A 26,674-nucleotide genomic window follows, 5' to 3' on the forward strand; every position below is an offset into this window, starting at 1 on the left:
ATGTTTAGAAACACAGCTTTTTTTTTCCTCATTCTTTTTGTTGTTGCTACCAGGGCTTCAACACTTCAAGCCAAATTTTTTTCAATTATTGCCCTGCCAACAATGATATAGCCGTGTGTGTGTGTGTGTGTGTGTGTGTGTGTGTGTGTGTGTGTGTGAGAGAGAGAGAGAGAGTGTGCGTGTGTGTGTGTGTGTTTCCAGAACTTCAGAGATGTACAATCCAAGTTTGGTACAAATCTAGAAGATCATCAAGGACTCTTATCCCAGCCTTTCTGTCCCCCCATTCATTTACTTATTATATACTTTTTACCATTAGAAAAACAGATTTTACACAATATATGGTAGAAGGCAAAATAAGAACAATTTTATTATTATTTTTTTAAGTTCAAGGCAGGCAGAGAGAGAATAAGAGAGACCACAGCACTGATCTTTCCTTCAGTTTGGGGTGGGCTAGGTTCAAGCACTGGTTAACCATATGGGAAAGCAGCACACTGACCAAGTGAGTGACTTTGCCAGGTCCATGCTTTGCCCAGCTGAAGATTGTCTTAATTCATAAGCTATTTTCTACATGAGCAAATTTTATGGTAAAAAATTTGACTCACATAGTGTCTAGAAAGTCATACTTACAGGCGGGGTAGATAGCATAATGGTTATGCAAAGAGACTCTCTCTCATGCCAGAAGTTCTAGATTCAATCCCCCACACCACCATAAGCCATAGCTGAGCAGTGCTCTGGTAGGAAGAAAGAAAGAGGAAGAAAGAAAAAAAGAAAAAAGGAGGAAAGTCAGTTATACTTACTATTGCCTCATAATAACTGTAGAAGTGTACCTTGAGTTATTTGGGCATAATTCTGGTGGGAACTGATATGCACACTTCACCTCCATTTGCACAATTGCAGTGCTCAGTGAACGGAAAGATTATCAGATTTGAAGGAAAACTTTAAAAATTGAGAGAGGAGCTTTGGGTCCATGATTGCTCAACAATTTGTTTGGCTTTGTATGCTAACTCTCTTTTCAGTCACCAGGTTCCAGGTGTCATCAGGATGCCGGCCAGACTTCCCTGGATTGAAGACCCCACCAATGTGTCCTGGAGCTCAGCTTCCCCAGAGACCCACCCTACTAGGGAGAGAGAGAGGCAGACTGGGAGTATGGACCGACCAGTCAACGCCCATGTTCAGCGGGGAAGCAATTACAGAAGCCAGACCTTCTACCTTCTGCAACCCACAATGACCCTGGGTCCATGCTCCCAGAGGGATAGAGAATGGGAAAGCTACTGGGGAGGGGGTGGGATATGGAGATTGGGTGGTGGGAATTGTGTGGAGTTGTACCCCTCCTACCCTATGGTTTTGTTAATTAATCCTTTCTTAAATAAAAAATAATAACAAAAAAAAATTGAGAGAGGAAAGAGAAAGAATTAAGAGATTAAGTACAGTAAATCAAATTTGAATCTTGTCAATACATTTCAATTACTCATGTCACATACAGCTCTAGTGATATGAAATTCACTACAGGTGTATAAAAACGTAATTCAGTTAGAGAAAGAGACAAGACTAAGAGAAAGATACCATTGCAACAAGATTTACAGTGGGGGCCAGGCTGGAACTTGGATCATACACATGAAAATATTTTAATATTCTATTTATATTTAATAAAAGAGATATGTAGAGAGAGAAAGATACAAGGGCAGACAGATACCAGAGCTCTGGCTTATGGTAGTGTTGGGGATTGAACCTGCTGCCTCAGAGCCTCAGGCATGAAAATCTTGAGTAACTTTTATGTTGTCTCCCCAGGCCAGGAACTTATATAACTCTTATGACCTACTCTTGTCACCAAATACGGCCCGTTCAGTGCCAGCTTATAATTGTCATACATATGCGTATATATATAATTTTAAATATTTCATATTAACTATATAACTTGAGTTACTTTATGAGAGATTATTCTCAAAGGAATACTTCCTCACTGGACAGATATTATCAGATAAGGCAACTCAGACCAAAAAAAATTTTTTTAGGGAGTCGGGCAGTAGCTCAGTGGGTTAAGCACACGTGGTGCAAAGTGCAAGGACCTGCAGAAGGATCCTGGTTGTAGCCCCCCGCTCCCCACCTGCAAGGGAGTCGCTTCACAAGTGTTGAAGTAGGTCTGCAGGTGTCTTTCTCTCCCCCCTCTCCATTTTTCTCTGTCCTATCCAACAACGATGACAATAATAATTACAACAATAAAGCAACAAGGGCAACAAAAGGGAATAAATTTTATTTAAAAAATTTATATATATAGTTAGCATTAAGTCATAGGCACAGAGACAGATTTAAATGCATGCCACTATGATTGCTTTTCCTTTTATGAAAACCTATTCTAATGAGAATGTACAGTAGAGGTAGGGAAACTGTAGCATGCAAGTGTTGAGACAGATGGGTAGGAGTTAACAATTATCATGTGAGGGCAGTGAAAAAAACTTGGGGCTGGAAAGGAGGGACAGTCATCTAAAGTAAATAAAAGTCTTGTATCAGACTTTGCTGTTGACTCTAGTCTGTTGACATTGGTATTCATTCATTCATTCATTCATTCATTCATTCATTCATTCATGTTATCTTTGGGGTGTCCGGTAGGGACTTCAACCTGGAATCTTGCACATGCCAAAGCAGCACATAATCCAAGTGAGCTGTTTTGCCAGTACAAGAACACTACTTTTTACTATTCTGTGATCAGAAGTAAGTTGACTTTTGGTCTTGAGGGAGCATGACTTTGAAAGTCAATACCACGGAATTAACCATACTTTTAGGCCAATATATTTCTCCTAAATTCCTGGAGGAACTTCCTCTTAAGAATATGGACTGGGGGACTGAAGAGATAGCCTAATGGAAAAGAGACTTTTCATGCCTGAGGCTCCAAAGTCCCAGGTTCAAGCCCCCACTCATCATAAACCAGAGCTGAGAAGTGCTCTGATTAAAGAAAGGAAGAGAGAAGGGAAGGAAAGAAAGGAAGAAAAGGAAATCTTATGGACTGGTGCAGGCTGTGGGGAGGGAGGAGGGGAAGGAAGGCTAATTTAGGATTATTTTTTTCTAAATTTCAAGGGGGTAAAGTCCAGAAATATTACTGCTTCAAGTATGAAAAATTTGAGGATTTTTAAGTAGGAAACTTTAAGGAATTTTTTTCTGTGTGACTCCAGTGAATTATAATCACAGTGGGTTAAGCACACATGGCGCGGAAGCACAAAGACTGTCATAAGGATCCTGGTTCAATCCCCACCTGCTGGGGGGGGGGGTTCGCTTCACAGGTAGTGAAGCAGTTCTGCAGGTGTCTTATCTTTCTCTCCCCCTCTCTGTCTTCCCCTCCTCTCTCGATTTCTCTCTGTCCTATCTAGAAATAACAACAATAATAAACAAGGGCAACAAAAGGGAAAAAATGGCCTCCAGGAGCAGAGGATTCATAGTGCAGGCACCAAGTCCCAACGTTAACCCTGGAAGAAAAAAGAAAAGGAAAAAAAAAATACTGGGAGAGTGAGATCTCGTGTGTATTTGAGAGAGACTGCAAATTAAACAATTGGGAGTGTGTGGGAAGCAAGAAGGTTCAGCAGAGAGGGTGCCCGCTTTGCTCTGCACTGCAACCAAGATGGAGGCACCAGTGGACCACATGGCAGTGCCATGGCACTGGGGCACAGTCTCTCTGTTAGGGGTGGGGACACTGGAGACTGTCAGCTGCCGCAGCTTCAAGGTGATAGACTTTGTGCTTTGATCAACTTTGTCTTGTTTCACACAGTGAGAATGCGATTTGTAACTTCCAAGAGTTCTGAAAATCCTTTTCCTTAGCTTTCTGCTTCAATTTCCTTGTGCCCAGCCAGAAGCAGAAAAAAAAAAAAAATTCAACCTCCATACTGCTGAGAGGCATCCAGTTCCTTAACTTATTCTGTCTGTCCTCGTGTAGGAAGGACTAGAGACAAATATATAATTTCCATTCCAGAGCTGGAGTCTCTAGCCGGCAACAGTGAACCAGATTATAAATACGAAGTCTTATATAATAATAATCGTGCTTCACAGATACACGCGTCCCTTAAGGGCGATCGCTCAACCCAGAGAAGACACATCGCAACTGGATGTCGATCACCAAGTTTTACTCCGCAGGGAAGAACTTCTGAACAAGTTATTAGTGAAATAAGCAGAGAGGCAATGAATAGACGTGAATAAATACACCAAGGCACCCGGCAGCCTGGACCGGAGTGGGGGGTGGCTGCAGACGAGCTGGATGGACTGCGGGCGCTGGCAGGGGTGCTCCAGTGGCGACTCCACGCCCTGTTCGTGGCACGTGGTCGCCCGGGGCGGGAGCTTCGCGACCGTGGGGGAGGGGAGCTGCGTGGGCCGGCAGCGGAGCGAGGGAGGCGGGGATCTCGGCGGCCCAGGCTACGGTTGGGGAGGTTTCGACTGCGCAGGCGCGGGGCTGGACGCAACCATTGTGCAAAGCTCGGGGGGGGAACGCTCCCCCTGGCTCACTAAAGATCCGTGGTGGATGAGAAAGTTTGGCCTTTCTTCCCATTTTACCATCGTCTTTGGTGCTGCTCTCTACAAGTTCATCCTAAGAAGACTTCTTCTCCCGGGACGAAAGGGGCTGCATTTCTTTAGTAGTACTCTTCCCCCCCCTCCAGCCCCCCCCCGTGGTAGTCACAGTGGGTGCGTCCCACCTCCCCCTCGGCCTCCGGAGGTGGTTTGACCCCCTCCCCCTCTCCAGTGTCGCGAGTTGCCGCCGCGGCCGCCCCCTCCCCCCTCCCGGTTCCGCGCTCTCGGCGCCCCTCGGCCGGGCCCGTCCCCAGCCCTCCCTGCGCCCCCTCCTTCCCTCCCTCGGGGTCCCCTCCCTCCCTTGCCGGTGGGACTGACCGCCTCCGCCTCAGCCCTTTTCCTTCCCCGCCGAGTGGCATCGGCGGCGGCGGGAGCAGCAGTAGCAGCAGCAGGGACACGAGCCGAAGCCGGGAGGCGGCGGCGGCGGTGACCGGGGAGCCCATGGCGTACAGTCAGGGAGGCGGCAAGAAGAAAGTCTGCTACTACTACGACGGTGAGAGGCCGAGGGGGTGGGACGCAGGACGGACAGACGGATATCCGCGGGGGGGGGGGGGGATGGGGGGAGGGGGCTTATTCACCCGCTTGCGACTCGACGCCCCCGCGGACTCTGCGGCGGGAGCCAGGCCGGCGCCCCACTTTCCCGCCCCCACACACAACCCCCCCCCCCAGAAAAAGGTGGCGGCCCCCGGCCTACCCGGGGCTTCGTGCTGGCGGCGGAGGGGGCGGGGGCTCGCCGGGCTTTGCCGCCCCGTCGCCACGGAGCCAGGAGACGGGGGTGGGGGGGGAGTGCTTCCCCTCTGACCCCTGACCTCCGACCTCTCCTCCCTGGGTCACCCCAGACCCGCCCGAAGCCCCCCCCCCACCACGCACCCCTGCAGCTCCTCCCCTCTGCGCCCCGGGGTCTCCCCCCACCCTCGGCCTCACCTCGGACCCGCCCCAGCGGCCACCCCCCTCCCCCCAAGTCCTCTCGCCAGGGTCTGTGCTGGGGAGGGGTCTCCGATGTCGGGGGGGGACCCCAACCTCTCACCCCACGTCGAGCCGGGGGCGCCCTCCCGCCCACCGCGTGTCGCCGTGAGCTCCATTCATCTCTCCTTTGTTCCCCGGCTTGCTTTGGGCGCCACTTTTCGTGGGGGTGGCGGGGGGGGGGATTTAAAAGGGAAAGATCCTCAACTTCCTCAATTTGAAGAAAGAAAAAAAAAAAGAAAAGCAAAAGAGAGAGAGAAGGGAGGTTTCGGAGTTGAAGGTGCTGGTGAGGATTTCGCCGGGACCCGAAGGGGCGAGGGGGACCCACCCGGCTGCGGGGCCCAGCTGACACGGGTACCCGGGTCCCGACTCGCCGAGCGAGCAGCCCGGGCTGGGGGCCACCCGCGCGGGGCCCGGTGGCTCTTTTGTTCCGTCCGGAAGTAGCACCCGACTGGGGGGCGGGTGTTGGGGACCTGAGCGCTGGCTGCGCGGGACGGACAGACGGACGGCTGGCCTTCGGGTGCTGGGGAGCCGGGAGGGGGCAGCCCGGGCCGCACGGGGACCCGCAAAAAGTCCAGCGCGTTGCCGTGCAGCCTTCAGGCTTCTCTGATGGGGGAGTTTGAGCCTGGTTTCCTGTGCCGGGCTGAAAATTAAATTGCAGGGAGTAGGAGTAGCCTGTCTTTTGTTTGTTTGTTTGGCTAGTGGGTTGCTTGTTTATTTGCTGGTTGCAGATCTCAGGTAGTTTTGGGCACTCTGCAGAGAAGGAATCGCCTCGCAGATGATGGCCCTTCCTCCCTCTGATCTGTCGGTAGCCGAATGAAGCTGGAGGTTGGAATCTAGTCCGTGTGTTACATTACAAAAACCCGGGCAAAGTGGAGAGATACGATTAAAGGGCTCAGGCCAGCAGCTTACTTTATTTTGAAAATGGGCACGGCATCTCTGCGTGTTGTTAGCAAGAGTGAAGCCTTTTTGAATCTGTGTTTAGATAGAAAGTAGCCATCCTGGCCATTTGTGGGAAACATCTTACAGGAGAAACTCAGGTTGTGGACTGTTTGGTAGCTAGTAGTGAACTAAGTAGTAGTCATGTTTTTAAAGTATTCTTTTCAGAGGACCATATACATGTGTAGAACGTTTTGACTTTAAATTATGCTGCTATAAAGGGATGGAAATGGGAACAGAGTGCATTTTGATGTGAATCTCTCTTTTTTTTTTTTTTTTTTTAAACCAGAGCACAGCTCTGGCTTATTGTGTTGGGGAGGTGGGGATTGAACCTGGGACCTTGTAGCCTCAAGCATGAAAGTCTGTTTGCATATCTATTGTGCTATCTCTGCCCTCTGATGTGAATTTCTTCAAGTTCATTATTACATAATTTATGCATATCCGAGGGGGAGTCGCTGGGGGGGGGGTTGCCCTGCATTCCCTGGTAGAATTGGAAATAGCTAAAAATTGGGGAAATCAGTGCCAGAGCTCTTCATGCAGTTGTTAGTTGCCTTTGACTGACTTTGATGGATTAAGTTGACTGTAACTTCTTGGCACAAGACTTTGTTTTATGAAAAGCTGTCGTCCCCCCCCCCTTCCCGTGCTATCTGCAAGTATTAGACATATTAGATAGTAGGAATGGTGGTTCCAAGTGTACCTTTTTCAGTTGATGGATGAGACTTAAACCTCTGAGGAAAAATTAAAAAAAAAAAAAAGATTTTACTGTGGCTGTTGACTTTTCCTCCTACTTAAGTTTTCAGAAGCATTTCTAAATATTAGACATCTTATATTTACTGCAATATTATCCATAATTTATAAAATGTTAAATAAACCTAGTCACTAGTCCCTGACCATAAGAATCATTCCTGGGTCCTGGGAGATTGTACAGTGAATGAGTTCAGCCACTACCATCCCTGAAGCTGGGCGATGCTACACTAGCTACAGATTGGGAAGATCTTTCTCTCATTAACAAACTTTTTTTTTAAAGTTATTTCTGCATTATGTAATTAGCACACCAGGCTGTATAGGCTCCAATTACAGCGCTCACATTTAATATTTCATGAGCAAATATTAACTATACTTGGTTTTATTAAAAAAAGATTTAATGTCATAATGAGAGAGTTTCAAATGGAACAGAGAAGAAGACAAACCAGGGCACCACTCAGTATATTTGGTGCCAGGAAACTGATTCCTGCTTAAGTCCAATGCTTACCTGATGAGCAGGCGCCTGCTAAGCATTAGGCCACTGTCTGTAGTGCTTGTTTTTATGATATAATACGCTTGTGTGTGCACATATATATGTATTTATACACACACATCTATAATGCATACACACATGCTCAAGGAACACATATATTATCTTGTGCTGTTTTACTGAGATTAACACTGGTTTTGTTTATATCATTGTATTTATGTGTGTGTGCATATATACATATATATATATATAGAGAGAATGTTTTTCACACCATTCCAAAAGTAAGTTTTCATATCTGTCCACCACCAATGTACAGCTGTCTATTTGACCTACTCCACCCACTATCCCCCCCACTCCACCCTACTCCTCTGATATCCTTGGTTCTGTCTGGATCTGAGGGTTAACATTGAATGGCTTTTGAGTGTTCTTTTGCTTTGTTCATGTGGTATGGGTCTTTTTCCTGATTTATTTCCCTGCAGTTCCATTCATGTTATTACAAATGGCAATACATTTTTTTTTATTTTGCCTCCAGGGTTATTGCTAGGGAATCCACTGCTCCTGGAGCCTATTTTTTCCCCCTTTTTGTTGCCTTTGTTGTTTATTGTTGTTGTTATTGCTGCTGTTGTTGGATGGGACAGAGGGAAATCAAGAGGGGGAGAGAAAGACAGACACCTGCAGACCTGCTTCACTGCTTGTGAAGCAAGCCAGCCCCCCCCCCCCCCCCGGGGTGGGGAGCTGGGAGGCTCGAACCAGGATTCTTATGCTGGTCCTTGGACCTGGTGCCATGTGCGTTTAACCCACTGTGCTACCGCCCTACTCCCGGCAGTACATCTTTTTTAAAGCTGAGTTGTATTCCAGTGTGTATCTGTGACTTCTTTAATCTACCCATTTGTAGTTGAGCACGGAGTCAGAGTAGATATTTTGCACAGGAACTCTGCCAGCTGGCGGGGCGGGAGGCTATTACATCGCATTAAAAGGTAGAATTTATAAAGAGGAGGTAAGTGGGGGCTAAAAGGCTAGTTGGAAAATCCACTCCCAGAGGAGTATCAGGCAGCTCTAAGAAACTGCAGAAGAGGCGTGCATACATTCTGGCCTTAAGCCCGGTTGTCCTCTCCCTCCTTGCTCATAATTGTTCAGATCACCTTTAGTCCAGTTGACTGTGCAGCACAGGTTATAGATATGGTGGGTATTTTTTGGCCATGCATGTAAGTTCGCGGTTCTTAGGTGTGGGGTATAGTAACTTTTCACTAGGTATGGACTGGTGAGTCAAGTTCTCAGATGATTTTGGTCACAGGTGCATGTCAATTTATGTGTAATTCCAAAATCTTGGGAAGCGTATCTCTTTTCACTGTTTCCAAAACCTAAGTGTCTGCTCTGTTTTGTTGATCGCCAACTGTACATGCGTCAACCTGCTTGAAGTCAGGCAATTCAGAGAAAAACAACTCAGCGTGATAGAAAGAATACAGAAGTCGCCAAGATTGTATTTCCCAGCATAGTCCTAGTTTACACTGATAAGCTCTATAAATTCACTCTGGTAGCCACAACTATAGTGCCAAAATCTTTTGCTAGACAGGCCTTTAATATTGCATGAGTTTTTAGCTGTAGTATAAATCTTTCCTATCCATAAAATGGACAGCTACTTCTTGGAGACAGGTCAGAGCATTCAGTAAATTGTATCAGCAGTTCCTAACTATCAGTGTTCTTGATTACACATAGCTATTTAAGCATAGCAGAACATAGCCAAAACGTTTTTTTTTGTTTAGACCTTCTGTCTTCAAATAGTCTTCAAATATCTCTTCTGTCAAATATCACTTGATCAGAGAGGTTTCTCTGTTACCAGAAAAGCTATTACTATTATTCTCCCTACCACTTGTACCACCCAGCTTTCGTCTCTCTTCACCACAAGTAAACTTCATGAAGACAGTTTTTCTGTTTTGCTTATGTCTCTGTCTCTACCGTCTAAACAAAAAAATAAATCTTAAAAGCTACTGAATTAATGATAAGTACAAAGAACACTTTCTCATAACATTCACTTTAATTCTTACAGCCATTCTGAGTTACAGGTAGGTAGAGTTAAGTGGCATTTTTTTGTCTGCTTTACAAAATGTGTGTTTAGGCAGAATTTTAAAACATTGACCAAGGTGATAAAATATCATTATTTCTAGCTTGTATTTTATAAAGCCACGTTGAAATGATTGGCTTTAGCCATTGACTGTCCAAAAATATTTATATAAAGAGTAAATAAGTAAAATTAATGTATAGGATATAACAAAGCTAGAAATTCTAACTTTTAATGATGAGAAAGACATAGTATTCTTACTTTGACAATGGAAGTGTCACTGTTTGGGTGGCGATGTCCTGGCTAGAGGTCAAGACAGACTGAGGAGCGTGAGCGCCTGCATTCAGTCTCCTGTGTAGGTTGCATGTGCCAGAGTGATGCTCTGGTTTTCTCTCTTGATTAATATATTTTTTAAAAAAGATGTTATCTGCATGACAAAAGTAAACATAATATGTTGGTTTTCTAATATAATTTAAAGTTGCAGAATCTTAACACTTAAGGCTTTAAATATCATGCAGGTGGTAATTGCCTTCTGATGAACATATATAATTTTAGAATGTTTTTTGAAGATTCTCTTGTCCCTATTACTTAGTTTGTCTTTTCTATTTTAGGTGATATTGGAAATTATTACTATGGACAAGGTCATCCTATGAAACCTCATAGAATCCGCATGACTCACAACTTGCTGCTAAATTATGGCCTATATAGAAAAATGGAAATATATGTGAGTATACTTTTTGTTTTTCAATTTAACTATAGCACAACTCAGTTCTGGTTTGTTATGGTGCTGGAGCTTGAACCTGGGACTTCAGAGCCTCAGGCATGGAAGTCTTGTATAACCATTATGCTGTCTCCCTAATAAGTAAAAATTCTAAAACTACTTTGAAACTATTGTTTTCCCTAATGAGTTATTAACAGATGGACAGTTTCTAAAGAAAATGGACCTGGCCCTGCCCTTTCATTGTTTTCATAGAAAGCAATATAGTAGGTAACAGACTTTTTTTGGAGAACAAAAAGTTTAAGCATTTTTATTACCATAATTGCTAGTCTGTCTGTGCAAGTTTATACTTGAGACTGCTACAAAAGAATTATGTAGAGAGTATATTCTGCAAGTACTTACTGGTATATAGAAAACAAGTTTGCTGAAGACTGGATTATATATAAACAAACAAAAGATACACCAGCTCTTACTTTTGAGGTAAAAAGAAGACTTAAACACAGTTGACAGTGTTGGGCAATATTTGTGAGACAGTTTTCTCAGAAATATATATAAAGAGAAGTCAAGTGATTGAGCCAGAAAGTCTTGTGAATTTGTATTAGAAATGTAACTGAGTGCTTTGGATCAAGGCTAGTGACAGTGGGTAGTGGAATAGAAATGAGCGAAGATTTTGAGTCTTACTCTGGTGGTCTTTGAAATCACTGGATATAGAGCAGATGAGAGAAAGTCGAGTTTATAAGCATGTGTTTGACTTGATTTTCTTTAGAATTTTTTTTTTTAATTTATGTATTTGCTAGAGAACTAGAGAGAAAGGGGTGTGGAGAGATAGAGGAGAGAGAACAAGGGGAACCTGCAGCACTGCTTCACTGCCCTCTAAGCTTCCGCTCGCAGGTGGGGACTGGGAACTTAAACAGAGATCATTGTGCATTGTAATGTGTGTGTTCAAACTAGGTGTACCACCACCTGGCCCTTGTTTGACTGTATTATTGTTATTTTCTACCAGAGTGCTGCTAGATTCTGGTGCCTCAGACATGAGGGTCTTTCTGCATGACCACTATGCTCTCTACCCTGGTGCTTTGTTAAGTTTGAATTAAATTTGTGAAGGCTGTTAACTTTAGACATTTTTTAATTTCATTTTGGCAGACCTTGTTCAAGAGCACAGCTAGGGAAAATTATGTACTTAGTGTCTGCTTACTCTGGTATAACCAACTGTAATTTCACGGTGCTGACACATTTCTTCACGCACAGAGACCCCATAAAGCCACTGCTGAAGAAATGACAAAATACCACAGTGATGAATACATCAAATTTCTACGTTCAATAAGACCAGATAACATGTCTGAGTATAGTAAGCAGATGCAGAGATGTAAGTTTTTGTTCCAAAGTGTGTGTGTGTGTGTGTGTGTGTGTGTTTGTGTGTGTACGCGCGCTTGTCCTTGTGCTTGCTCAGTACTCTATGCTAACCCGGCGTGCCACTGCCCGGCTCCCAAAAGTCTTTGTATAACAACTACACCTATACTTAGGGCATTTTTAAGAATGTTAATTATAAAGCAATTAAATGATTATGCTTAAGAGTCTTGATTAATTTTCATATATTTGAGGAGAAATACCTAGCAAATGCAAGTCCACATTTTAATTAGGTAAGAGAAAATGCCTTTTGTATTTTAATAGCTATTGATTTCTTGCTGATAAATTAGAATATCCCACAAATAATCCTCATTAGTTCCCCCTCCCAAAGCTGATGTCTCAATTCAGTGCTTTTAGACAGGAGTCCCTCTACTCAGCCTGTGATTTTTTTAATTAATTAATTTACAGATAGATAAATTGACGGGGGTGAGGGTGGGGGTGAGGGAGCCTAGCTGGCTGCCACACTGCTTCACTGATTGTGAAGCTTTACCTCTGTAGGTGGGAACGGGGGGACAAGGGGGTTGACCTCAGGTTCCTCATGCATTGTAATGTGTGTACTCAGCCAGGCGTGCCACCTACTGGCCCCTCCTGACAAGTTTTGATAGTGGTTTTTCATATCTAATACTTTAATTGCTTTGAATGAAATAAAGGTAGATTATATTTTGGGAACTGGGTAGTGGCATGCTGGGTAGAATTCACAGGTTACCATGCACGAGGACCCCAGTTCTAGCCCCCATCCCCACCTGTAGAGGGAAAACTTCATGAGCTGCGGAGCAGTGCTGCAGGTGTCTCTCCTCTCTGTCTTTAGCTTTGTCTCTAACCCTTTATCAGAATAGCTTTTAAGTTATAAAATTTAGATTGCTGATAAGTTTTTGGTAATCTACAGAAGACTGATTAATGAAATCCACTTTCCACAGTTAATGTTGGAGAGGATTGTCCAGTGTTTGATGGACTCTTTGAGTTTTGTCAGCTTTCAACTGGTGGCTCAGTTGGTAAGTATCCCAATTCAGTGAGATTTAAAAGCTCCTTCTGGGGCCTATAAATAATTCATCTGGGAATACTTGCCATGTATAAGTCACTGCCCTGGTAGCTTTGGGGGCAAGATGTGGTGCTGTGCAGTGATGTCTCTTCCTCTGTCTGAAAAAGTTGGTGCAGAGCAGTGATGCCTTGGTAATATCAACAGAGGAAGTGTATTTGAGAATGTATCTCAATGGGTTTATTTAAAGCGAAAGTTTTAAACTCACTTGTGAATTTTGACAGCAAAAGTAATTACTGTTTTTAGTAGTATATGATTGCTTTTCTTCTTTTACTTTATGTTAACCAGAGCACTGCTTAATTCTGGCTTATGGTGGTCCTGGAGACTGAACCCAAGGCATCAGAGCCTCAGGCATGGAAGTGTTTTAACGGAACCATTATACTATCTAACCTAGCCTGAGAATTCTCAGTTATGTTTTGGATCCTCCAGGCTGTTGCACACCCAATAGAGTGTACAGTCTGTTGCACAAGTTACTATGCACGATGACTGTTCACCCGTTCGGGTAGTGGAGCAATGCTGCAGGTGTCTCAGTCTCTCTCATCCTGTGTCAAAGAAAAAATGGCTATAAGGTGTGGTCAAGTCTTCATGTAAACACTGAGCACCAGCAGTTATCCTACTTGGGGGAAAAAAAAACAAAAACTTGATGGTCGTTTTTTTTTTTAAATGTGTACTTTCAGTTTCACTTAGAAACCTCCTCCCCACCTCTCTCTGGCTGCCTAGCATTGTTCCCGCCACTCGCTATATGTACTGGGACACCTGACCTGCAGACATCAAAGTCTGGTGCTTAAATTTAAGGCTGATGTTTCCCTGGCCCACTGTGTGTGCTCTTGACAGAGAAATTGATACCTGGACAGCAATCCTTATATTTTATGGTATAAATTTTTGCTTACACAAGACATACTCTTTAGGGCTTTTGTTTAGATGTACAAATTTAAGAAAGAAAATTTAATTTTTTCCTATCTTGTTCCTAGCTGGTGCTGTGAAGTTAAACCGACAGCAAACTGATATGGCTGTGAACTGGGCTGGAGGGTTACATCATGCTAAGAAGTCAGAGGCATCAGGATTCTGTTATGTTAATGACATAGTCCTTGCCATCCTTGAGTTACTCAAGTGAGTGAGTTTTTATTACTAAGACTCTTAGGAAAAAAGTATTCTCATTAATGGAAACGTGACTGTCTGAAATATCAAGTGGGTGGTGGGTTAATGGTTAGTTAATGGTGACTCATCAGCTAATTCAGTGCAAGCTGTTGTAGAAACACAGGAAATTTGCCCAATCCTTGGATGTAGAATAAGAAACACATTGACTGCCCTATTAAAAATACATGGGGAGTAGTTTGGCAGTTTGGGTTTGAGTTACAGATAGTCATTGTATAGTGAACACTACTCTGTTGTCTTTCATTTAAGAGTGTGATCCTCAATTCACTGTATCTTAAAATAATATTTGTAGTTCACTTTTTCTTGTTTCAACATAGGTATTACTAATAAGATGGCATGGTAACGGTGACATGTTTCAGCAGCTAATACTAAAAGTAGTTCTTAGATTCGACTGCTGTACTGAGGCCATTGTCTTAATTTGTCATAGCTTGTCAACTCCCGTTTTATAATGTTGATTTACTAGAGAGATGGTTTATGTGAGTAATAAAATAGTCTTAAGTGTGGTGTAATGTGTTGAAGATTACATATAGAATGTGAAATGTAGATTACATATAGAATGTGAAATGTAGATTTCATGGAGTAGGTTTTCTGGCCTAGATTGGGCCCAAAAAGTGTGTGTGTGGGGGGGGGGGGGGCGGCAGCGACATTGGGTTTAAAGTTGTAAGATTCAGCTTTTCTGCTTGATTTATTTCTTAGGCTGGACCTAAAGTATGACTAGAGATCAAACAGTCTGGAATGCTAGAGCACGGCATAGGTTTCCTGAATCCAAGATGATCTTTTGTGTCCTACACCCCTTTAAAAACTCAAGGCTTCTTTTTCAGGTATCATCAGAGAGTCTTGTACATTGATATTGATATCCATCATGGTGATGGTGTTGAAGAAGCATTTTATACAACAGATCGTGTGATGACTGTATCATTCCATAAGTATGGGGAGTACTTTCCTGGTACTGGAGACTTGAGGGTAAGACTGAATTGTATCTGTGTAAGTGAGATCAATTTAGGAGTCTGGGAATCTTCTAGCAGACAATATTTTTTCCTAAGTATTAGTTTGAAGTCTGGGTCTAAGGAGGTGGCATAGTGGTTATACAAAAAAACCTTCATGTCTGAAGCCCTGAGGTTCCAAATTCAGTCCACAGCACCACCATAAACTAGAGCTAAGCAGGTCTCTGCTGTTTAAAAATAAAAGGATGTATGCAAAATCATTTTATGTTATATGCTAGAGTTTACTTTTTGTTGTTTGCAAGCTAAAATTTAATCAGACCTTAATGGCCTTTCTCTTGCTTATGTTCTTTGGCTAAATAAATACTTTTGCGCATCCACAAAGAAGTAAATCAGTTTCTTATATTCAATTTGGATTTTCAAAAACCTATTTAATGATAACTTAACATTGTTGTTGATCATGAAGATTAGGCTGTGGGGCCAGGCTGTGGTGCACCTGGTTAAGTGCACGCATAACAGTGCACAAGGATCCAGGCCCTTGGTCTCCATCTGCAGCGGGAAACCTTTCACAAGTGGTGAAGCAGGTTACAGCTGTCTCTCTGCCTCTTTCTCTCTCATTTCAATTTCTGTCTGTATCCAATAATAAATGTTTTAAAAAGTTTTGTTTTAAAAATTAGGTTTCTGAAGTTGGTGAAGCATGTGTTATTTAGGTACAGAAAAATCACCATACCTGACTTGGTGAGACATGAAGTACATTTATTTTTATTGCAATGCTATTCCATTTGGTACTCAACTGGCTAGTATTTTGTTTGGATTTTTTTTCTTCTTCACTAGAGGGCTTTCTGAAGTACAAAATATATACTGATGTTTATTCAGAAATTGAAGCAGTTTTCAGTTCAGCCTGGATTAACATAGTTTGTTCTTAGCTTGGCAATCAACAGTAAGCAGTAGCCATTCTAAATTGTCATTTTTCAAATCTGTGGTAAGTATAGTTTATTTAAAGAGTTGCATGAAGTGTTCAGATGTTTGACTTTATTTATCCACAAGGTGGTGCTCTTTTAGAACTGTGAAACAATTTCAGTTACTGGGAAGTCATTTTGATCTATTTCAATGTAAAGTGTGTGGCTTTTGTCACGACCCCATGGAGAAGATCTCCAGGCATTGTTTAGTCTTACTTTGCCACCATCACTCCCCTTATTTGATGGGAAGCCAGACCTTTCAGAGTAGCTTTTCTTTTTTCCTATGATAAAAGTCCTCCAGATTTGGTTGCTTTGTTCTAAAACGTAGAACAAAGCAACTTGGATTGGTTGATTGACAAAGATTGATTTTTTTTTCCTCGTACACTACATATTTCTGTAGAGTCATAATTTGAAAGAGCAAAATAAAGGAACCCTTGATGCTATTCTCTTTTGGCACCATCCTTTTTTTTTTTTTTCTTTTCCCCAAATAAATTCTTAGACTGGGCAGATCCTGATTGTGCAAAACTCTCTAAACTTGTGTGAGTTCATAAAAGTTCCACATACCTGTTAGCTAACATTCCATATTTGAACATTGGTGTGAGAATCGGATTTAGAAGAGTTCATGAGCTTAAATACTCTCATATTAATGTCCATTTTGTCTTTGCTACCCGCCCTCGCTACATACACATGCACACACTTTGAAAAATAGTCTGCCCCAAGTTGTATACTGGTGAACTATTATTCATTACCTACTGGGACAGAACTGTGAGGTTTCTTGGTTACAGCTTTTGATAGTTTCGAAGGTGTCCCCAAGATGTTTTAAGGATGCTATAGTCAACTTGACTATATATATATAATTGTATTTGAACTTGTAACTTGTGTTTTTCTACTTAATGCCAAATTGTTTTATGAGAGCTAAGGGAAGAACAAATATCAGTGTTAGCCATCCTAAAGATTTATTTATTATATGTAGTTTAAAATGCATAAGACTCAGTTATACCAGTTCAGTCCCAGACATTGGCCTGAGTCAGAGTGATGCATTGGTTCTGTCCTCAGTAAATGAATAGTTGTTACACAGACAACCCCCAGTTCTTCTGTTTTGTAGTTAGAGTAGAATTTTTAAAAATATTTATTCCCTTTTGTTGCCCTTGTTTTATTGTTATTGTTGTTGTCATTGTTGAATAGGACAGAGAGAACTGGAGAGACAGGGAAGATAGAGGGGAGAAAGAAAGACACATGCAGACCTGATTGACCCGCTTGTGAAGCGACTCCCCCGCTGTGCTACCACCCAGCTACCTTATAGTAGAATTTTATAGAAATTTCTGTCTTGAACTTTCTTAGGAATATATGCATGTGTGCGTATATCACATATGTGCATGTATATAGCATGCATGTAAATTAGACATTAATGTATGTGGGAGTAGTTGGAATTCAGCCCACTTTTCTTTGCTTCTTACTGGGGCTGGAGGAAGGGAGGATCAGTGTTCAGAATAATACTCAGTGAGCAGAGGCAGAATTGATTTCAAGCCAAGTAAAGGACATCTTTTGGAGCTATAGGTCAAACATAAGAAGCACATTATGGAGATAATTGCTGTGTAGGCTCCTCAGCTTAGAACTTACGGTTTCTATAGCTTTACCCGTATCATTGTTTCCTATTTTATGACTAATATCTTGGGACAGTTTCCTTCAGCTGTTTGAGTTAAATGTTTGACTCCCTAAAATAATTGTAAGCTAGGTGAACGTTTTATTGTGAAGCATTCTCTAAAGTCTCTTAACGATTTCAGGACATCGGTGCTGGAAAAGGCAAATACTATGCTGTCAATTTTCCAATGAGAGATGGAATAGATGATGAGTCATACGGACAGATATTCAAGCCTGTACGTATCATATTCTCAGAGCTTAAATGGACTTTCAGTGTCTTCCGAGGTACTCACATTTTGTTGCCTTGAACACAGATTATCTCTAAAGTGATGGAGATGTATCAGCCGAGTGCTGTGGTGCTGCAATGTGGTGCGGACTCACTGTCTGGCGACAGACTTGGCTGCTTCAACCTGACTGTGAAAGGTAAGCAGATTTCAGGGGGAAGTGATCAGAAGAGGTGTTTTACTTCTCAAGAAAAAAGATTCCTAACACCACTACCTAAAGATAGTCTAAGGTTAAACATTTTTATCTCATTCATTTTTCTGTACCTGTCTACAGAATTTGTTTGCACTTGTGTTTTGCTTTCCAAGCTGCTTGCAGTATACAAATTTACCGCGAGCCACATTTTTCTTTGTCGTAGGTCATGCTAAGTGTGTAGAAGTTGTAAAAACTTTTAATTTGCCCTTACTGATGCTTGGTGGAGGTGGGTACACAATCCGTAACGTTGCTCGATGTTGGACGTACGAGACTGCAGTTGCGCTTGATTGTGAGATTCCCAATGGTAAGTGTTCCTGTCGTCATAGCTTTACTGGGTGGGAAAGTGTATATAATAGAGCAAGACTGGTGAATGCCTGTCGATCCCAAACCACAGGAATAGAGTGACCATTAACGAGCACACTTGGTTTCCACTTTGTAGCAATTGATTTGGAATTATCTCACAAGTTGGTTTTGTATGTAAAAGAATACTCTTTTTTGTGTGTAACTTGGTTTTATTATTTCTAATAGAGTTGCCATATAATGATTACTTTGAGTATTTTGGACCAGACTTCAAACTGCATATTAGTCCTTCAAATATGACGAACCAGAACACTCCAGAATACATGGAAAAGATAAAGTAAGACATTGAATTGATTTTAGAAACATTTCATCTTGGTATAGCTTTCTTTTAAAGTTTTTTTTTTAGTATTTATTTATTCCCTTTTGTTGCCCTTGTTTTATTGTTGTAGTCATTGTTATTATTGATGCTGTCATTGGTGGTGGATAGGGCAGAGAGAAATGGAGGGAAGAGGGAAAGACAGGGGGAGAGAAAGATAGATACCCTGCAGACCTGTTTTACCACTTGTGAAGGTGGGGAGCCGGGGCTCGAACTAGGATCCTTACACTGATTCTTGTGCTTTGTGCCATGTGCGCTTAACCCGCTGCACTACCGCCCAACTCCCTTGGTATAGCTTTTGGAGGGCCAGGTGCTGCAGGTTATTTTAGCTTGGTACATCAGTTGTCTCCTTTGTCCTTTTCAGAAGCATTGAAACCTTAAGATTATTGATTTCCGGGAAGGTCTCAAATCATATCCCGGGAACAATAAACTTGCAGAACATTTCTCCAGTAGAAATGTATTGAAGAAATACATTGAAGGGAAGGGGGGGATGATTTTGTTAACTTAAGATAACTGAAATGTATGAGCCTCGTAGCTTGGAAATATTTCTATTTTCTTAAAATTAAATATGAGTTTTTTATTGCAAGGGACAAGCAGGGGAGATAGCATAATGCAAAAAGACTTTCATGCCAAAGGCTGCAAAATTCCAAATTTAATCCCATGCACCATCATAAATCGGAGTGGAGCAGTGATCTGGTTTTAAAAGGGGGGGAGTGGTGCACCTGGTTGAGCGCACATGTTACAATAAGCAAGGGCTCGGTTCAAGCCCCTGGTCCCCACCTGCAAGGAAAAGGCTTTGCGAGTGATGTAGCAGTGATGCAGGTGCCTTTCTGTCGCTCTCTGTATCCACCTTCCTCTCGATTTCTGTTTGGCTCTACCAAATAAAGATAATTTTAAAAATTAATAATTAAAAAATTGCAAGAGATAGTATAAAACTGCAAGTTAGGATTTGTTGTCATCTGAAATATTCTAAGTTTCTTATCTCTAAGAGTAGAGTATCTAGAGACTATTTCATAGGCCTGGGTTTATGTGGGCTTTTTTTTTTTTTTCTTTTTGGCTTTTTTGTTTTATCTTTATTTTTGATAGAGACAGCCAGGAATTGAGAGGGGAAGGGGGGTAGTTAGGGAGGAATTTTATATTTGGTTGTTATTGAAATGGGAAATAGTACCTACCTTGTAAAAGAGGGTTAAATATATTAGTAATATATGCAGTATCTATCAGTGATCAATAAATGTTAATGTTTTCTCTTACATTTAAGAGGAACCTGCAAGAAAACCAGTTTTGTCTGATACTTTTTTTTATGTCATTTAGACAGCGTTTATTTGAAAATTTACGTATGTTACCACATGCACCTGGTGTTCAAATGCAAGCTATTCCAGAAGACGCTGTTCATGAAGACAGTGGAGATGAGGATGGGGAAGATCCAGACAAGAGAATTTCTAGTAAGATGATTCTGTTACATTTGGCTTGTCTTATGAGACATCAGTACTAACTGAAGGCTTTAGTGTCCCTAGGAACTTCACTGTGGCCGTTTCTCTTACCCTTTCTTTCTTTCCTATTTTTAATCTTAAATGAAAGTTGAGTTTCCTTACATCTCAGAGCTTGATTGAAGTGACATGGTTTCAGCTTATGCTACTACTTTTATATCATCAGTTTTCCATAAATTAACCACTTAACTATACTGAAATAAAGCATAATGCCATTTACTCAAGTAAAACACGTATGATTTTAAGCATCTTCTGTCTTACTTTATTTGTCTATTTTATATGGTTACTGTATGTGTGTGTATGTATATACACACACATAAGTATATTGGCATGCTGTTATAGTATACACATTTCTAACAGGTTTGGTAAAACTGATACATTTTACTTGTTTACTTTTCTGCTCAGTTTTGAAATGAAACGTTATCTTTTAGGTGAAGACATTATCCCCACCACCTACTAGAAAAATCAACGTCTTCTTTTTTTTTTTTTTTTTAAGATTGTATTTATTTATTTATGAGAAAGATAGGAGAGAGAGAGAGAAAGAACCAGACATCACTCTGGTATACGTGCTGCTGGGGATTGAGCTCAAGACCTCAAGCAAGACCTCATGTTTGAGAGTCTAATGCCTTAGCCACTGCACCACGTCCCGGACCACGAAAAGCACTTCTTTTTCCTGATAAGTCTCTATGGCCCCTCTCTGACCTGTGGATAATAGTTTACAGTGCAGTTATTGACACGTTGATACAGTTTCTCATCTCCCGTGACAGGTCTCTGCAAGACATCTTCACCTCCAAATAGGTCCTTTTACCCCCCCATCATGCCGTGAACCACGATTTCTTCCTCATCAATTTTTTTTTTTTAATGAACTCTCAAAATGACTCTGTCTAGAACACAGCTAAATTTTCAGTCTTTAGTCATCAAGTGCATTTCATTCTGATTTTATAATTACTAGTATGGTGTCTGATGCAGTTGGTACATAAGTTATACTGTGACAATTAGAAATCTTAAAACTGACTTACTCAATTTTTATATATATCAGTTCGAGCATCAGACAAGCGAATAGCTTGTGATGAGGAATTCTCAGATTCTGAAGATGAAGGAGAAGGAGGTCGTAGAAATGTGGCTGACCATAAGAAAGGGGCAAAGAAAGCCAGAATTGAAGAGGACAAGAAGGAAACTGAGGACAAAAAAGCAGGTTAGATTTCTTTCTTCCTTTCTTTCTTTCTCTCTGTCTCTCTCTCTCTTCCTTTTTGTTAAATGTGTTTTAAGTTTTATAAAATAAGTGTCACACAGGACAGTTTTTTGAGGTTCTGAAGTCTTGGATGTGTGGGTATGCTGGATAAATGACTCATGTAAATGCTGCTTCACACTTCAGTAATTAATTTTATTTATTTAGAGTTCCAAATATTACCCATCATACTTGTTTTTATAACACAGGAAACCTTAATCCTTCTCTTGATTATTTAAAATAGTGAATTTTGCACTATGCTATAGATTAAAGATAAAGAGAAGATAAACTGGTTATAGATCCATTTATAGTGTATAAGTGGGACTGAAATTCTAAAATGATGGGAATAAAGCAGAGGAAAAATTATATTATTCTCAGACCAGTTTCATCATGGGGGGGGTGTCAAGAAATAGACTTGGCTCAGAGATAATTGGAATTAAGGAAAACAAAGAGTCTGGGAGGTGGGACTGGGTGTTGGTACACCTGGTTGAGCACATATGTTATAGTGAGCAAGGGCCCAGGTTCCAGCCCCTGGTCCCCACCTGCAGGGGGAAAGCTTTGCGAGTGATGAAGCAGGGCTGCAGGTGTCTCTCTCCCCCTACCCTCTTGATTTCTGGCTGTATCTATCCAATAAATAAAGATTAAAAAAAGAAAAAAAAAAAAGGCTGGGAGATAGTTCATTCAGTTGAACATGCACTTTCTCTGGCAAAAAGTACCCAGTTCACTTACGCATGGCTTGGTTGTACCTTGTTTATTTTACTTACCATGTTATAGCACTTCGTGTGGGATGTTTTATCTGCTTGTTTGTTTTAAACTAGAGCACTACACAGCTCTGGTTTAGGGTGGTGTGGGGATTGACTGTGTGATTTGAGAGCCTCAGGCTTCAGGAAAGACTTTTTTCATAACCTGTCTGCTATCTCCCCCATGTATTGGACCAACTAGATTGAATCGCTCATGCTTAGGGAAGAGCACACTATTTTAACTACAAGCGGGAAGCATATTTTTAATTATACCTAGTGACTTTGGTTTTGGACTCATAATATTTTGAGCTTGACTACTTTTGTTGTTGATATTAATTGATGCGCTTTAAAAAAAAACTTGACAATTTTATAATAGGGTTCTTCTTTTAGGGACTTAAAATCAGTAAAATTTGTTGGCCGATAGTTAAAAATCAGGTGTCAGGTACTTAGCTCAACATTAGAGCAAGGGACTTGCATTCTTAAAGGACCCAAGTTCAGTCTCAGGCATTGCAACATACCAGAACAGTTCTGGTCTGGTTCTAAGTCTCTGTCGGGTTCCTCAAAAAAAAAATTTTTTTTTTAAGGAGAAGTAACATAGAAGACATTATTTTATTTTATTTTATTTTTTTAAATAACTAAACCTTTTAAAAATATATTAAATACTTATTTATGATAGGGATAGGAAAGAGAACAGCTGGTAACATTCTGGTACATATGCTGCCAGGGATCCAACTCAGGACCTCATGCTTGAGAGTCCAACACTTTGTCTGTTGTACCACCTCCCAAGTGACTTTATTATTTTTTGAAGGATTTATTTTATTTAGGTCACTAGAGAGAGAGTTTCACATGAGAGTGAAAATCCAGAGCACCACATACATACATATGTTGTCATTTAACTTTTCTGGGGATGGAACCAGGAGGCTCAGGCCTGCATGAAGGCCTGTGCTCTGTCCACTGAACTATTTTCATGATGTCATTTTGTTTATTTAGATTCAGAGGAAGGGAGAGATAAGAGAGGAAGACACCTGCAGCACTGTTTCACTACTTGTGAAATTTCCCTTCTGCAGTTGGGGACCAGGGGCTTGAACTTGGTCCTTGCACATGGTCATGGTATATGCTCAACCCACATGCACCACCACACAACCACCATGGTCACATCTTTTTAAGAGAAAAATCCGCTATAATTCATAACCTTAGGATAGGTTGCCCATTCTTTTTCTGTTTTCCTGGTCCCATTTTGACATTTAAGCTTATGTATCCAAAATTAAGCCAGAAATTGAAATCGCGCCAGAATCCATACTGTCAGCATGTGTATTTACTCCAGATCAGATACGCTGTCTCAGCTGTCTTAATGTAGACTACTGAACAGTGTTTATGATTCTATTATGGTGAAAATGTAATAATGTTTTTTTTAAAAAATTGCCTTGCATCTTTGATTTGTCTTTTTATGTAAATGAAACATTCCATAGACTAGGGCCAGCTTATTTCAGCAGCCTTGAGTTTGTAGTGTCGCTCCTACTATTTGATTGGGTTTTATGAGAGTAGTGAGTGTGAATACAGAAGTTATATGGCAGCAAGACAGCAGACCCCAGAGTTCCCAGGTTCTCAGGCCTTGACCACTATGCCAGAGCTGAGCAGTGTCTGATACCTGTTTTTCTTATTTATTTATTAATTTATTTATTCACTCACTAATGAGAAAGATAGAAAGAGCCAGATATCACTTTGGTTCACATGCTGCCGGAGATAGAACTCAGCACCTCCTGCTTGAGAGTCTGACGCTTTATGCCCTGTACCACCTCCCGCATCAAACACACACATCTGTTTTTCAAATAAATGAATCCTTTTAAAATACCAATGGTAATACATCAGCCAGTAAGATTCAGTTTCTTCTGGGTCTCTGGTTTTAGTACTGTAGCCACTTCATTTCATCTTTCATTTCTCCCCAACTTCTAGATTCTTTTTGCTCTGACTTCCTTTTAGTTTTTCTGTTTAAATTGCTTGCCTCCCTCATCCAACAGCTTCTAATTCTTCAAGCTCCCTTTCAAGTGTGCGTTTTTCTTGGTAGTCTTTACTGGCATTCCATGGTACTGTATTCATATCAATATTCACAGCATACATACCAATCTAATACAAAACTCACAAGAACAGAGACTGTGTTCATAGTCATATTGGCACTTTGAATCTCTAGCAAACACAAAACTTGTGAATAGTAATATTTATAATAATTTTCTACTTTGTGTAAAGAGCACTTTTAAATAAAATGTACATGTATTTTGTAATTCAAAATAAAAATTCAATTTTGTTTTCCTCAATTTTTTTTTAGATGTTAAAGAAGAAGATAAGTCCAAGGACAATAGTGGTGAAAAAACAGATACCAAAGGGTAAGCTGTGTTGTGTATCCTAATAGCTTTTGTATAATATAAAATAATAAACACATGTAATTAATTGTATGCATGTGAAGCATTGTACTAAAAAGAGTATCAGATGTTGTATGAGATGCTCTGAATTTTAATGTATAGTATGTATGAAACATAACTATTACTCGTTCATGTCATCTGTTTGCCTGCTTTTTTTTTTAAGTAAAAACATACTTGATGTATTGTCAGAAGACTTGTAAATGCTTGACTATTATAATTTTATGCTAGCCTTTATAGGATAACTTGCACAGATTATAGAATAATTAGGAAGATAGGTGCCCCAAGGTGATGCAGTAAAGAGAGCCTGACAGTCTCAAGCATTGAGGTCCCGAGTTCACATCCCAAGTGCCAGAATGATGCTTTTGTCCCCTCCCCCTCTCTCTCCACCCCCTTACATAAATAAAACAAGTCTTAGAAAAGTTAGATGGCGACAGTTGGTACTACGAAATTCAAAGCATTATAAGCTTATTTGTTGGCTTAAGCCTAGAGGACCTGCTTGTTATGTAAGTATTTCTCAAATGAGATTATGCCATTTTAATATTTTTTTGTTGCCCTCTTTAACAGAGCCAAATCAGAACAGCTCAGCAACCCTTGAATTTGAGAGTCTCAGCCAATTTCAGAAACAACCATAAAGTGAGAAAAAAAGTGTTTTCTTTTTTGAAGACTTCTGGCTTCATTTTATACGACTTTGGCATGGACTGTATTTATTTTCAAAATGGCTTTTTGTTTTTGTTTTTCTTGGCAAGTTTTATTGTGAGTTTTCTAATTATGAAGCAAAAATTTCTTTTCTCCACCATGCTTTATGTGATAGTATTTAAAAAAAAATTGATGTGAATTATTATGTCAAACTGATCTATTAAAGAAGTAATTGGCCTTTCTGAGCTGATTTTTTTCCATCTTTTGTAATTATCTTTATTAAAAAATTGTACTTGGGTTGTCTTTTGTCTTATTTATTGCAACATGGAACCCTTTGGGGGCTAATGGTGTGACTGCTTCTGTAGACTTAGAATATATTAGAGGTGAAAGTTACTGACTAGACTTCTCCAAAGACTTCTCCAGAAATGAGTATTTTACAATTATATATATATATATGGCAGTAGATTTTACTGTCATGTCCTCTGTATGTTAGCCAGTTAGTCTTGGTGAAGATAGGCATTTTATTTTAATGTATCTTTAAAATAATTATATGATCAGGGTAATTTTAAGATAAAGGAATTAGCATTGAGCTATACCAGCGATTCACCAAAAATAGAAATGGAAATTCTGAATTGAAAAAAATGTTAGGGAAGGAAGCTTACTTCCATAATGTCACTTTTCATCAATTCTCACTATATATCAAGTAGATGAGTTTTTTTTTTTTTAAGAGTTAATTATTTCAATTGGAGAGACACCAACTCACTCCTCAACTTTGGTTTATGGGAAAGGGATCTGTACCTGGGACTTTGGAGCTTCTGGCTTGAAACCAATTTGCTATTGTTGTGCCGTTTCTCTGTCCTCTGTAGTTGTTTCTTGGCAGAATATTAAGTTGATCTAAAGTAAATTTTCCTACTTAAGAAAAACCTGGTTCTTCTACTATATTTACATGACACACAGGTTTTCTAACCAAAGGATGGGGGCTAGAACACATAGCTTATTCAAATTTATTGTCTGTTTTTTCTGAGGTTTTGCCTGTTGGAACAGATCATAATAGAAAAATGCCCACTCCCACAGCTTATATTCAAGTAGTAGGAAGCAGTCAAATAGGGTGTATGTCTGCCACTAAAATATATAAAGGAGAAAGGAAAACATCTTTGAACTTGCCACAATCAGGGCCTTTGTACCACCAGGCTCACATTCCTTAGAGAGAAATGATGCACAAAGCGCAGGGACCGGCATAAGGATCCCGGTTCAAGCCCCCAGCCCCCCACCTGCAGGGGAGTCGCTTCACAGGCGGTGAAGCAGATCTGCAGGTGTCTGTCTTTCTCTCCCCCTCTCTGCCTCCCCCCCATTTCTCTCTGTCCTATCTATCAACAATGACAGCAATAACAACAAGGGCAACAAAAGGGAAAA

The 26,674-nt window shown here is 40.9% G+C and overlaps 1 protein-coding gene across 1 annotated transcript; it reads left to right on the top strand.

The window, feature by feature from the left end:
- Positions 1-4,714: 4,714 nt before the first annotated feature.
- HDAC2 (histone deacetylase 2) lies at positions 4,715-25,558 on the top strand. The gene is made up of 14 exons (XM_007534487.3): positions 4,715-5,041; positions 10,355-10,467; positions 11,710-11,827; positions 12,786-12,860; positions 13,876-14,014; positions 14,881-15,022; positions 17,744-17,836; positions 17,915-18,023; positions 18,241-18,381; positions 18,606-18,714; positions 20,065-20,195; positions 21,280-21,435; positions 24,532-24,589; positions 25,190-25,558. The coding sequence occupies exons 1-14, from the start codon at positions 4,990-4,992 to the stop codon at positions 25,218-25,220; spliced, it is 1,467 nt and encodes a 488-aa protein (XP_007534549.1). The 5' UTR covers positions 4,715-4,989; the 3' UTR covers positions 25,221-25,558.
- Positions 25,559-26,674: the final 1,116 nt, after the last annotated feature.

The sequence above is a fragment of the Erinaceus europaeus genome, chromosome 4, assembly GCF_950295315.1.
Source record: "Erinaceus europaeus chromosome 4, mEriEur2.1, whole genome shotgun sequence".
Classification (NCBI taxonomy): domain Eukaryota; kingdom Metazoa; phylum Chordata; class Mammalia; order Eulipotyphla; family Erinaceidae; genus Erinaceus; species Erinaceus europaeus.